Source organism: Halyomorpha halys, unplaced genomic scaffold (genome assembly GCF_000696795.3).
Source record: "Halyomorpha halys isolate HHAL.00 unplaced genomic scaffold, Hhal_1.1 Scaffold670.1, whole genome shotgun sequence".
In the NCBI taxonomy this organism is placed as follows: domain Eukaryota; kingdom Metazoa; phylum Arthropoda; class Insecta; order Hemiptera; family Pentatomidae; genus Halyomorpha; species Halyomorpha halys.
Genome location: NW_027106188.1, coordinates 575082 through 588504, shown reverse-complemented (window position 1 = coordinate 588504; position 13423 = coordinate 575082). Strand labels below are relative to the sequence as shown.

General features: G+C 31.5%; 2 protein-coding genes across 4 annotated transcripts in view; one reads left to right on the top strand and one right to left on the bottom strand.

Annotated features, from left to right (window-relative positions):
* Positions 1 to 343: 343 nt before the first annotated feature.
* Positions 344 to 2262, bottom strand: ND-19 (NADH dehydrogenase [ubiquinone] 1 alpha subcomplex subunit 8). Its single transcript, XM_014427763.2, has 3 exons — positions 2014 to 2262; positions 1760 to 1938; positions 344 to 699 (listed from the first exon to the last, which is right to left on the bottom strand). Exons 1-3 carry the CDS (start codon positions 2140 to 2142, stop codon positions 480 to 482), a joined length of 528 nt encoding a protein of 175 aa, XP_014283249.1. The 5' UTR covers positions 2143 to 2262; the 3' UTR covers positions 344 to 479.
* Positions 2263 to 4821: 2559 nt separating this feature from the next.
* rod (rough deal) overlaps positions 4822 to 13423 on the top strand; it is a 39950-nt gene continuing 31348 nt past the window's right edge. The window contains exons 1-7 of one of the 3 annotated variants that reach the window (XM_014427778.2): positions 4822 to 5080; positions 5247 to 5414; positions 5658 to 5902; positions 7403 to 7525; positions 9377 to 9494; positions 10737 to 10903; positions 13090 to 13286. In XM_014427778.2, coding sequence (XP_014283264.1) covers positions 5277 to 5414; positions 5658 to 5902; positions 7403 to 7525; positions 9377 to 9494; positions 10737 to 10903; positions 13090 to 13286 — 988 coding nt within the window. In that variant the 5' untranslated portion in view covers positions 4822 to 5080; positions 5247 to 5276. Of the gene's footprint in view, positions 5081 to 5125; positions 5415 to 5657; positions 5903 to 7402; positions 7526 to 9376; positions 9495 to 9586; positions 9661 to 10736; positions 10904 to 13089; positions 13287 to 13423 lie in introns of those variants that run through there. The other 2 variants (XM_067053716.1, XM_014427779.2) reach the window with 2 other exon arrangements.

The window sequence follows — 13423 nt, the reverse complement described above, 5'->3', positions numbered from 1 at the left end:
AAAAGTTCTTGCAAGGCCCACGATGCATCCTTTTCAGTGTAGATCATGCCTATTTGTAGTATTCTTTATAAGTGGGTTTTTAATTTCCCGGTACTGAAGCTTCAGTCATAAACTAGAACCAAAATAATCCCTTATACAAGGAAAGGTTTATTTAGTAAGAAATAAGATATAAACATTCTGATTAGAAATCAACTGAGTTATTTATAGTGTTCCATTGACTTAACTACCAATTTTCTCAACTTATTCAATGAACTAAGGGAAAAAATAAATAAATATTTTATTTACCTAAAAAGATATGAATGAATTATGTCTGTATTGTATAAAGATATGAAAAAATACAACATAAACAATAACATTTTATTTACTGTTCATAAGACAAATGATTGTTATAAATAAAACACTACTAGCACTCATAACTGGCTAAATCATTATCTTCAATATACTATGATTCTCAGCCCAGGGTTTTAAAATTCTTTCAATTACTCAAAGAAATAACGAGAACCATGTTTTGTTCCATATTTAGGATAATCCAAAGGAAGCTTTTCAGAAGCGTCTGGATAGACTTCTGGTTGTGGAGGAGGAGGTCGGGGGCGAGGTGAATCATGAACTTTCAATTCCGAAAAGTAGCCCCAATAAGGACGTTCAATATTTAACTTTTCCAGCATACACTGATCATAAACTCCTTGTGTCTTTCGGCATCTAAAAAAAGTTTTTTTTTAATTTACAAGCAATGCTTTTACACACATATAGTTATACTTAAAAATTATGAACGTAGTTAATAAGCAAAAAATAAAACATTGACAAAAAATATATATATAATAAGTAAAACTATAACTAAAAACTATTTCTACTAAACCTATTAGGATTTGACAATAACCTACATAACATAAGTTGTCTAAATTGCATATTCTATTCAATTTTGTCTAAGTAGTAAATATGAAAATTTTAATCAAAATCAAAATAGTTTTTAAAATAGGTCTAATGGTTCACAGATTGGATTAAGATCTTATGTACATTCATCAACTGCATTAAACAATCTTCTTAATCTTATTAATTAATAGAAACCTCAAAGAAGAGAGGTTACAATACTCAATAATAAATATTTCAAATATCAACTAGAGAATTCATTTAATAATTTATCACTAATACGAACTGCTAAAAAAAGTAAATATAATCAATAAACTATCAGTAAAAAATATTTCTTCGATAATAGGACTTAACATATACCATACAAATTATCACCATTCATGATCAATCGTACAACCATGTCCTTAATAAACTATAATTAAAAAAAATTCTAACTTGAAAAAAATGATTGTTATACATATTCAAGTTTGATGAAAAAAAAATTGAATATTATAGTAATAAAATAACTGAATAGTATAACAAGAAGGAAAATTAAAGCAATATAACTGCAGCCATTGATAGCCAACCACAACAATACACCAATTGAAAAATCAAAAATAGAGCTAGTTTGAATCCAACCAGTAATATCCAAAGTAATAAAACATCCTATAGCCAAAAGTAAGAACCTTTGAGTAGTGACTAAAATATCTTTTCCGCCCCTAGTTTCAGAACATAGGGACACTGTACCTAATAAACATCTGTCAATCCAAACTTCATTTTTAACAGGAAATATTAAAACATTAAGTACATAACAGTTAATATTTTTTTTATTCAAACAAAAGTAATATGTAATTTTTGTATTCAGTACCTAATTACTAATTATTTAATACTGATAGTAAAGAAAAAGTCTTACGGAGCAAATTTGAAGTTGGTACTTGATTTATCAATACAGTTGGCATATGTTTCAAATTCTTGGCGACAATTAGCTTTCATCTTCCTAAAGAAATCTAGTGAGCACTTCGTAACTTCTTTTCCTTCGTCCAAACATTTTCTAGGGTCATTGGGATATTCAGACCGACACAGCATGAACTCCTTCATAGAATGAAAATAAATTAATAATATGTGTATTGAATAAATTCAACTGTTAATAGAATAAAATATACTGACATTATTAATAGTTTCACATTGTTTTCCTAAATGAAAGGAGGCAGCTCTGAGGATAGCTGAAGAGACATTTACTTCAGGGACCGTCAATTCTTCTTCAGTTGGTAAATTAACACTATTAGTTAGTACCATTCTGACCGATTTCGATGATAATCTGATAATACTCTTGGCTTTTCACCAAGAGCAATCACTAAGTTTAATCAAAAAAATTTTCCTCAATGTAACCTTTCAAAAAGCAAAAGGTTATGACAGTAAAGAACAGCTGATAACACTGAAACCTGTAGCATAGAAGATCCTTCCTTTGAATAAGGCAATGTACTCAAGATAACTAAAGTAAATGTCTTCACATTTATTAGTGTGTCAAGCAGATTCCATTCTATTTATCGCATTCTTGTAAGATGCTCATATCTAATTGCATATATTCATCTGGTGGTTGTATATTGAGTATTTATTTTTAATATTTAAGGGACTTGAACCTTTCAATTCAGCCATGATTGTGCCTTTCATAGAACTGTTGTGGCTCTGGTCAATGAGTACCGAAAAGATCCCCATTACTCTTATTTCGATCAATCACAGTTAGAATATTCCACAGATTACCGACTAACAGCATTTATAGCAGAACGGAAGACCAAGCATTCAATACGCGTTAAAAGTTAATCTTCATCGCCAGAGAAAAAAATGGTCTCTACATCTTTTAATCTATCTTCTCTCTTAATTCCATTCTAATTACAAACCATTTTAAGAGAAAAAATGCCTGAGTGCTGCTAATAATGGGCCCCGACATACCAAAAACCAGATCAGTACTGTCATCAAACCACCAGTAGGAGATAGCGTCGAATCAAAGCGGGTAGGAACAAGAAATATACTTATTCCCTGAGTTGGCTCGGACGGGATGGCTATCAGGAGCTCTTAAAACACTAAAAAACCAAAACGCAGAATGTGTTCTTTAGCGATGAAAAGTGATCGTGTGATCTTCAAAAAGTGCTGTAATACTCGTTATTCAAAGTGTTAAACGCTCGTAATTCCTTCTTTGAAATGAGTACCTCCGTTTCTTCTACCATTGCACCGAACTAATTACTGTAACTGCACAATACCTTTGTAATTTAGTACAAACTACGCCTAAATCAAATTTGGCTCGTCCCCATAGACCACGTTCTGCGTAACACATATTGTCCAATATACAGTAATAAATGTAGATCGTCAGCTTACCAAGAGCAGAGATCGTTGATCAGGGTGAGTCTGATTCCGGAAGCCAAGACGATATCAGTGATGAAGTTTCAGCTTGATATATTCCAAAAAAACAAACAATTAAATTAAATGGTGGAAGATTATTGATTGACCGTGTGTATAGATGAATGGAATATGGTCCGGGTGCGGTAAAAAAAACAAACTCAAATAGTAGAATTATACTATTTGAGTTTTTTTTTTCACCAAACCCGGACCATATTCCATTCAATTAAATTAAATCTGTACAGCTACAACCCATGAAGGATCAGCGTGGTCTATTACTACGTCACTAGACCAACGGTTGGGTAAGGGGGTGATTTGGTCAAAATCACTCTCGAACGCCAGATTTTTACCCAATTAAGGATACTCACTGTATGAGGCTGGGTGGACCTCAGAGGGCTCAGGAACCCACAGAGCTGACTCAACGATTGAAGGTAACAGTTAATAAATATCTGCCACAGCCGGATACTAATCCGGGTCCTTGGAGTTTTTAGTCTATAGCCTTACCAATGAGCTATCCACTCCCCAATATATTCCAACCCATTTCTAAATATTGGCTAACGAGTGACAACCAACCGCTTCAATGATTCGGACAGTGTTAGTATGTACAAGAGACAGTCTCAGCCAAAGAAAAGGTGAACCTTGAGGCGTCTTAAGTATGTACTCGCGTACATACTAAAAATATTTTTGCCAAAGAAAGACAATCAGTACATTTATTTGGCGAGATTAGGTTGTCACATACTTCAATACAAACTATTTATCTTTCTTCTAACAGTTTATTTTACGTCATCTATCACTTCATGACATCTTATAGAGTATGTAAGCGCCAGCAGTCATAATCCATTATGGTATCAATCATCAATCAAATTGTGTTTTTCCAACAAAAAATAATATTTTGTATGTAAGGAAAGTTTTATTATTAGCTATTTTGACTAAGATATTTTTCAGAGGTGCCGATTCGTGGATTTTTATCCAATTGGCTGGTTTTTATCAGATATTCGAGATTTTTCATTTTAGTGGGTAATTACCGGAAATCGGAGAGTTCAGGTAAAATGGTTTTATATTATGTATAGGCGTGCTGGGGCAGTGTCGTACTAGTCCTTCAACTAGTTATTTTTAGTTAATCATTAGACACTTTTTCTATCACTAGCAAGTTATTATCTTCCCTTAGATATGAATTTCAGAACATAGTCTTAGCTAGACCATTTGGAGCCATCACATATTTCTTTTTGGGGCCCGGGATTGATTTATTTTTGAGACATGGAATGAATATAATTTTAGAGCCCTGGGCGGATATTTTTTGTGGCTCGGGGCTGATAATATAAGTTTTTGAGTAAATATTTAAGAACAATGTTTTCTCGCCTGCCGTAATTACATTTGGTAAGGTGATATGTTGTGACAATTCACTGTCAATGCGTAAACATATGACATTTAAACGTGGTAGTTAATCAACTGATATTACTTGTACTATTAACGAACACGACAAACCCAGTGTGTGATTACTGTCATGACACTAAAACTGTCGCGCCAGTGAATGGTTTCATGACTGTAACTATCAAATAGTTACACCATGGTAATGGCTGACACTTTTGCCGCAACAACGGAATGGTGACAATGTAATGGTTCACGTGATAGTTGCTTCACTGACCTTACTTATACTATTATTCTAACGATCATGCCAGACCCAGTGCGACAATACAATCATGACTGTAACAATCATACAGTTATAACGATTCTCCAAGAATAGGTTAAGTGGCGAGTATTAGTCGTGTTAAACGGGTATTTTCAAGGTGTTGAGCAGATATTTTTTGGTCGCCAGAATCGGCAGCAATGATATTTTTAAGTTAGTTTATCTCTATTAATCCCAGTTCTAATTGTAGCCAGTTGCGACCTCTTTGGCTAGGAAATTACGAATGGATATAAAATTTTCCCTCCAAATTTCTTAGTGACATATTAATCAAAAATAGTGACCAGAATTGTTATTTATTTTACTTTGTGGCTATTTTCAGGACATTGAATCAAATATTCAGTTGTCAACCATGGTCAAGTGGGATGACATTGCTGTGGGATATGATTCTAATGAAGAAACTGTTAACTTTGGAACTAGGGCTGTTGCTCTTACTGAAAATGGAATTTATGAAAGTGAAACTTTAGCCACAATACATACATCTGATAAGGTATTCAAAATTAACTTATTATTTTTAAATGTTCAGTCTAGGAAATACACCATGATATTAAGTTTTTGGGATTGAAGCTTATGATGTTTTTGTTATCTACATTTTAATCAAAATTTCTACTGATATTTAGTGATTAGTCTCTCACTCTCTACATATATATATTACATCACCTATATAATATTTTATAACATATATGGCTTATTTTTATTTGATAAGGTTTTTTATTTTATTGTTGTGTTACAGATTGAATGTGATAAATTGCCTCATTGCAGTGCTATATATAATAATAAAGTTGGAATATCTGTAGCTAGTGACAAATCATTTACCTTATTTGATTTAAAGTTCTCAACAGTACTTTTCAATAAATCTTTCGAAGACAATATTGAGTGCTTTCAAATATCACAATGCGGAACATTTGCTTTCATAGGGCTTCAAAATCTGGATTTTATTTGCTTATATTTACCCATCCAGGAAATAGTTTTTTCAAAGTAAGTATAAACTGAATTTACGTAGTATTCCTATAATTTTTTCTTTACTTTATCCCTCAATGTAAATTATTAGTTCCTTTCATCCATGAAAAAAAATTTATTACGGTAGTGTATAATTTATATGTGTAGTTAAAAGAAAGTGTTTTATTAATTTTTATGTAAATCGGAATTAACAAAATATATATGGACAGTGGCATGGTAATAGTGCAGTGGCTCAGTGATAGATAATTATTTATTATGTTACTGTAGCTGTTACCCTGTGGGTTCAAGAGCCCTATGGGGTTATAAGCCTCATAAAGTAGGTATATTTAATTGGGGGGAAAATAGCGGTCAAGCATGATCCTGACCAATTCACCTCCTTGCCCAACCGTCAGCCTGATAACGCTGACCATACTGACCCTTCATAGGTTGTAGCAGTACAGGTTTATATTTATTATATGAATAAGTTATCAATATACATTGATTATATTAAGTGAAATATGATATTACATTTTGTTTTCATCTGTAAGGAAAATAATTAGTTCTAGTATTCTCCATTGAGAAATATTAAAATATATATAACATTTTGCTATGTGCCATCTCGAGATTTAGTCAGGATGCCAGGATAATCGCTGTAGGCAATTATCCAAAAATATGTTAATTGATTAATTTATATTGAGTCCTGCAAAACTATTATTATAATTGGATTCTTTTCCAAAGGCTTGTTGTGTGTTTACCAGTTACCAGTTAAATACCTTTCTATTTAAAAAATATTGTTACCATTAATTATATAATATAATAAGGGGTGGTATTGGGTAATATAATTGTACATAAACTATATCAAGGAACAAAGTATATATACTTATAACTGCTGATTTGGGTGGTGTTTGTGTGTCGAGGTATGTAGTGATGATGTCTTTGCCATTGGTGTCGTGTTGTCGTAACCGTGGGTGTCATCTCAGCTCGGTAGTTCCTTTTCTGAAGAGCTCTTCTTAGGACTTCTTCAAGTCCATGCTCTTCTCGAGGCTGTCTTGTTACTTCTGTACCTCTACCGCTTCTGCGTCTTTAGTGCTTTTTTCCTGGTCTCGTCCCGCTCCTTTTCTCCCACCTCCCCTTAGATGCGTTACCTTTTCCAAATCTAATTCCTCATTGGCCATAGGTGACAAAATACCCCCTAGGCCCGAGAGGGGGTGGGAAAGTTTGATATGTCTAGGAAGGGTTTGTACCTGCTTGATTGGCTTCTGATCCTTCATCAAAAACTGTCATTTTTGTTAAAACACTAAAGTGTTAATAGCTCTGATAGGGGACCCATTTGGCAAATAAACACAGGTGTGCACATATCCAGGGACACCGTGAAAGGTTCCTTAGAAGATATTCCACCCTGGCCAGGTATCGGGACAGATGGCGAAAAACCTTTATAATATTTACTTTATTTAACAATTAAGTTTTTCATATTATTGATTCAAAATCTTAATGTGATCTGTATATTGGTATTATGTTTAATTATTTCTCTTCTTAAAGGAACCTTGCTACAGAATTTGGATGTCTTGTTGGAGATGAGTTAAAGTTTATCAATATTATATCTAGATATTCTGAAGATCATTTTGAAGTATATGCTTTCGTCAATAATGGTCTTATTGTTAGGTAAGTATTTATGTTGTTATACCATTATTTTATTTTAATGTTGTATTATTAATTCCATGTATCTTATTTTTTTATTTCCTGATTTATTATTTTGTAATATAATTTCCATTTTTTTTTTCCTATCCTATTAATCATACATGTATTCAAGATAACTTTTTACAGAAAGGATTTCAGGATATTTTCCACAAAATGCTTTTTATTTTAAAAACTCTATATTAATAATAATTAATACTATCACCTATAATACTATACTATATTAATAGATAATTAATCACTGGTTAGATCAGTAAAATAGAATATTTTTTTTAAGCCAAATGTTTGTCTTAGACCTGCGCAAACGTATTATCGTCAATACCCCTATATTTCGAAATCGGCTAGTCAGGTCAGGCCCAAATTTGGAGTGAAGTTAGGGATTTGTGTGAAAATGGTCAAGTATAGACTTTAAAAAATTCCATTCCCTACTTTCACTTCATGTTCAGAAGTTTTTTTCTTGACATGCATGTTTCGGAAACAGCTCCTGTAGATATTCAATCCAAATAATTTTTTTACTTTTATTTCCCTATATATAAAATATACAGCAAGGGAAAGTATTGCAATGAAGACACATTTTGAATTCTAGTTTTAAACAAAAATGCTTGTTTTTAGGTCTTTTAGAACCAAATAACTAGCTTTTTCAGTAGAAGTTATGTAATCGACTTCAGGTACATACAAACTCCAAGGACCCGGGTTTGAAACAGGCTGTGGCAGATAATTATTTTATGTTTCACTGTACTATGAGTCAACCATGTGGGTTCGTGAGCCCTACTCGGTCCACCCAGCCTGATAAAGTAGGTCTCCTTAATTGAGTAAACATCTGGCAGTCAAGTGTAATTCTGATCAAATGACCTTCTTGCACAACCGTTGGCCTAGCAACAGTACTTTCTTACAAAATACTCCACCCCTAATCCTTTATGAGTAGTAGTGATAAAGATTTTTTTTTTAATCAATATCACACATTTTTTTATGTCTTCTAATATGGTTCTGATGATTTTGATTAAACTTGGTCTATCAATGTACAATTAAACGTTATTTAATACCACCTAGATCTTATCCTCACTAAAATAGTTTAACAAAGCTTAAATGTCCAATTTGGAAAACGGCTTCCTTTGGAGTCAGCTTTAATTTTGTTAATTTGAAATAATTAACCATTGCTCATTGTTAGCAGTTGATATTTGTTTTTTGTTCGAGAAACCCTTAAATATGAATTTCATAGCAATGGAAAAACAAAACTTTTTCCAGAGTAAGTGAAATTTATTTGTTGCACGCATTGCACCAGATTTTTTGTTCAAAATGTAAACTATTACAGAAATGTATATTTATGTCAGTCTTATTAAATTATTTTAGAAATATTTAACCATTGTGTAATAATTCGGAATGTTTTTCTAAATATCAGTGTTCAATATATAAATCTCTAAAAATCCTACTCCCAATATAATGTTACAATGTACAATATATAATGTATAATGTACAACCAGTATCATTTAATAATTTAAAATATTAGTGGTTTATATATTGTCATATTGCATTTCTAATGAGCTAACAGATATTAAAGATTGAAGTCAGGGAAAATTCGGAAAAAATATAGAAAAGTTTGGAAGTTTCTTCAAGCTACTTTGAAATTCCTGTTGCCAGTTCATCATACTAACAAACTCATCCCATTAATTGTAGTTCAATATTTAATGATTTATTGTGTTTCTGATGGGTTGTTAAGTAAAAACAGCTAATTATTATTCCATACAATTTTATAATGCAATCAAAATAAACTGCCATCATTTGGAGATAATTCAATTTATTGGTTTTTCTTATCTTCAGTGTTTCAGGTACTAATCTTAAACTAGTAAATGGATTTAATAATGATAACTACAAAGAAAAGATTGAGAAATATAATACTGAACTTTTGTTTGGAACTGTTAGAAAACCCTACACCAATGTAAGTCCAAAAATTTATTATTCATTATTGATTAAATACCAGTAAGTTTTGGTACAAGTACATTGTCATTTTATATTCATCCCTTTCTCCAGATTTTTCCCATCCTTGGAACATTTTTCATTTTCTTGAAACAAGTACTATCAAATTGGAAAGCTGATCTATGAAGGTACATTAAAGATGAACCATTGCTCGGTTGTCTCTATTTTATAAAATGTTATTGATATCACAAAGTAATTATGTCCTATGTTACCAGCTTTGGGAAATTGTACTCAAAATGTTTTATGAACTCTATTTAAATGTCAATTTTCCAAAATATTTTATGTTACAACACTAATTTAATTTGGTTTGTTGTGGTATTGTACAGTAAATGAATCTAAGTTGTAATCGCTTAATTATTTTGTTTTGGTTAGTCTATCTAAGTTTATGGGTTGAATTCTTAGATCTACATAATTATAAGATACATAACTAACCAAATGCTTTGGGAGGAGGTGGAGAAACATCCCTTCTCCCTGTCCTCGGAGGTGCTTATTTACAATCTACGACTTTGTGGAAGGAATCAATACTCCCCTCAAAAATACCTATCTGTGTACATATGTTTGGTATTGGAAATAAAATTGATATGAAGGAAAAGGTTTATTTATGGTGGGAAAAAGTCAATAATAAGTTATCTCATGTATTTTATAACAAATTCCATTCAAACGTTCGGTGATTCAGATGGTACTAGCCCCATATTATTCAGATTGTCAGAACTCTGTTGTACTGTATGTTATTCTTTTATATTTTATTGTCTTGTATAAATGGTATCCAGCTGTACATTTTTAATGGTACTTAATATTTTATATGCCCAAAATGTGCAGATGTCTGGTTCGAAGGGTTGGGTACCTGTTCAGAATGTACACTACTCAATTGCTGCCACAACCATTAAGCTAGGAATGGCGAGGAAGGAGGATAAAAATAAAAAACATTGAATTCTGATTAAATAAAATATTCTTTATAAATTTTATTTATTTATTTTTTTTCGGCCAAGACTCCTATTGGAGTCCTATACTGAATTTTATTTTGCATTCGTTGTTATGCAATACCAATAATTTATCCCATGTCAAATAAAGTAAACCTGCAATGAATTGAAAGCACCTATAAAATATTGTTATTTTAAAAGATTATATGTTGTATAGATTTAATAAATATATCAGTTATTGATAACATTTTATATAAAATATATTAAGGCCCTGTTTGTTACAGGTTTCAAAATTTGCAGTATCCGATTTTGTTCAGTTTCTTGATAAAAATTTGTTTTTTATTTTTGGAGATAATTTTTCTACCTGGACAAGAGAAAATGGAAAAACTGACATCATAAAGCTTACTACAAATTATAATATTAAAAAGTTAGACATTCCATCTTCAGGGAAGTAAGAATTTCTATATTTTTTTGTATATCATGTTTTAATTTATTCAATAAATCTTAGAAAAATAAGAATTTATTTGGTTATCTTGATATATCTTGACTAGCTGCTGTTATTTGTGGAGTGTACTTTGTTCGACAAGTAGTCCTATTGGTCCTTTTTGCCATTTCCTGATGATTACTTCTTGGCTGCTTATCAGTCCTAACCTGATAATAAATATCAAAATTCATTTTCATTTGTAGGACTACCGATAAATAAATATTAGCTGACCCAAGTAGGATTCAAAATCGGATGGCATTGAACTGTGGAACCTTCACCCCAAAATATTTGACCATTATGTCTATACTTGGTATATTAACTGTTTCAGTGCTGTGTTAGCTATCACTGCTCTTAGCAAAAGTTCGCAGGCTGCTAGTATTACTCTTACATTAATTGGCTAGAAAAGCTGATACAATTAAGTAATGCTTATTCCAGATTATAATGAAGACCACAGATGGGAAATGAGATATCTCACTGTTTTACAAGTATTTAACTTGTAGTTATCCCCTAATTAAGGAGCTAAGGAATTGGATATTATATAAGTTGTTCCGTTTAAAAATATAGAAGATATGAAGAAAATGTGCCCCCCTTGCAATAAGGATAATAAGCACCATTAGCACCCCCTAGTCACCAATAGCAGAAGAATCTCTAACTTGCTATGACGCAAGGCAAATAAAAGAAGAGCACCATTTTTCTTCTGTGAAATTCACAAAATTGTCTTAGTTCTCTTGAATTTAATTGTCATGCAAGAGTAATTCAGAGAAGTGGTTCCCTAAATAGAGACGAGTGTCTGGGAGAGAGAGAGAGGATGCCACCTTCGTCCACATGAATGTCTACCTAAGAGAGTGCACTCTATTTTTCATTTCTATTCCACTGTAACTGGATCTTCATGCATAATGACCCATCAATAAACCATCTTCCATTATCCATGGGACCTCTGGAAAGAGTTGACAATCTGTGCTGTACTGTTTGTATCTTTCTCAGAATTTTATTAGCTTACACTGGAAAAAGTATATTTTTATCTAAACCTTTAATGAAATAATAAAGAAAATTTATGTAAATACTCCGAATTGTTTACATACTTATGCGGATTAATATTTAAATTTACTTATGTATAAAGTGCTCTTACAGCTGAAGGCTAGTGCTACCTCACTTTAGAATACACTGGATTGGTTAATGTTAGTGGGCTGTATACAATTTATTTAAGAAATTGAAGGTGAAAGAAAAATAAATTTATTAAACAATACTGAACTCGATGATATAATTACAGGTTTTAAAGAAGTAGCCAAAAAGAAACATGCGTGAATTAGTTTAGATTTATAATTTTGAAGTGGGGTCATCTTTGAGATTTATAAATGATAATAAATATGAAAAATTTGACTCACATGTTACCTAGCAAAGTATTTCAGATACTAGAAGTTCTAGTATTTCTAGAACTTGATAAGAACTGATTATAAGGATTCCAGTACTAGATCTTGACTTTTAAAAGTTTGTTGTTGACTTCATTTTTTATCATGAATGATATTGATGTTAAAAGATAATGGCTATAAAAAAATATTCCTCTGTTTTTATGTTTTTATTTCATTAATGATTCACTTACCAATACTTAAAGTTGTCTGTTGTATTCACAACCGTCATCAATTTTTCCTCAAATTAAAAGATATTTAATTATCAATTTAGTACATTATATAGAAGTGCTGCTTCTTGTAAGTTCATAATATGAGAAGCTCTGTGATGACCAAGCCTATTGCCATAAGGGTCGCAGAATACCCGTTTTGGAACGGTGTGGGTTTAATTTTAATTTGAGTAAGCTTTATATTTATTTTATTGGTGTTCGTAGTTCGAAATTAATTATTATTAGCACTAATTAAGACATGATAACAAGTTCTAGGTACTGTAGTCAGAGGCTGGCAAAAAGGCTTACTTGCTAGGCAAGTTATTCCGACCACTACCAATATCACTCTATGGAAACAGATAAATTGAAAGAAATACATAAACTACAATCACTAGGAAACTAGTTTATAGTATAATATTTTTACTGAAATCAACATAATAATAATAAATAGAATAAGTTTCTTGACCATATTTAACATCTTATGATGTTCATTTTATTAAGATGTAATTTTTGGAAAGTTAATAAATTTTGTTTTTAGTGTTATAATTTGCCTATCTGAAGAAGGCTATTTCCTTCTAGTATGTCTTCACACATTACAAATTATTACTATCTGGAAAAAAGAAAAAATTAAAGATTTCACATTTGTTAATACAGTGGAACACAAAACAGTTTTTTCAAATTTGTTAGTCATAACTGAATCTGATGCACCAGATCTTTGTCTTATTGAATTGCCAGGTATAGTTCTTTATTTTTAACCTTTGCTTAATAATAAACTATGTTACATTTATTTCAATTCATAAGTTTAATCTAGTTATGCTCTTTTTACACCTCACCCGGATTGAGCAATGGTGCAACCAATGGCGGATAAAAGT

What these genes read in the sequence shown, in the direction of transcription:
- ND-19 (XM_014427763.2), bottom strand. Translation starts at nt 2,142, where the DNA reads ATGGTACTAACTAATAGTGTTAATTTACCAACTGAAGAAGAATTGACG. An exon ending in AATGTGAAACTATTAATAAT is followed by an intron (nt 1,939 to 2,013) that starts GTCAGTATATTT and finishes CATTCTATGAAG; the next exon opens with GAGTTCATGCTGTGTCGGTC. An exon ending in ACCAACTTCAAATTTGCTCC is followed by an intron (nt 700 to 1,759) that starts GTAAGACTTTTT and finishes AACTTTTTTTAG; the next exon opens with ATGCCGAAAGACACAAGGAG.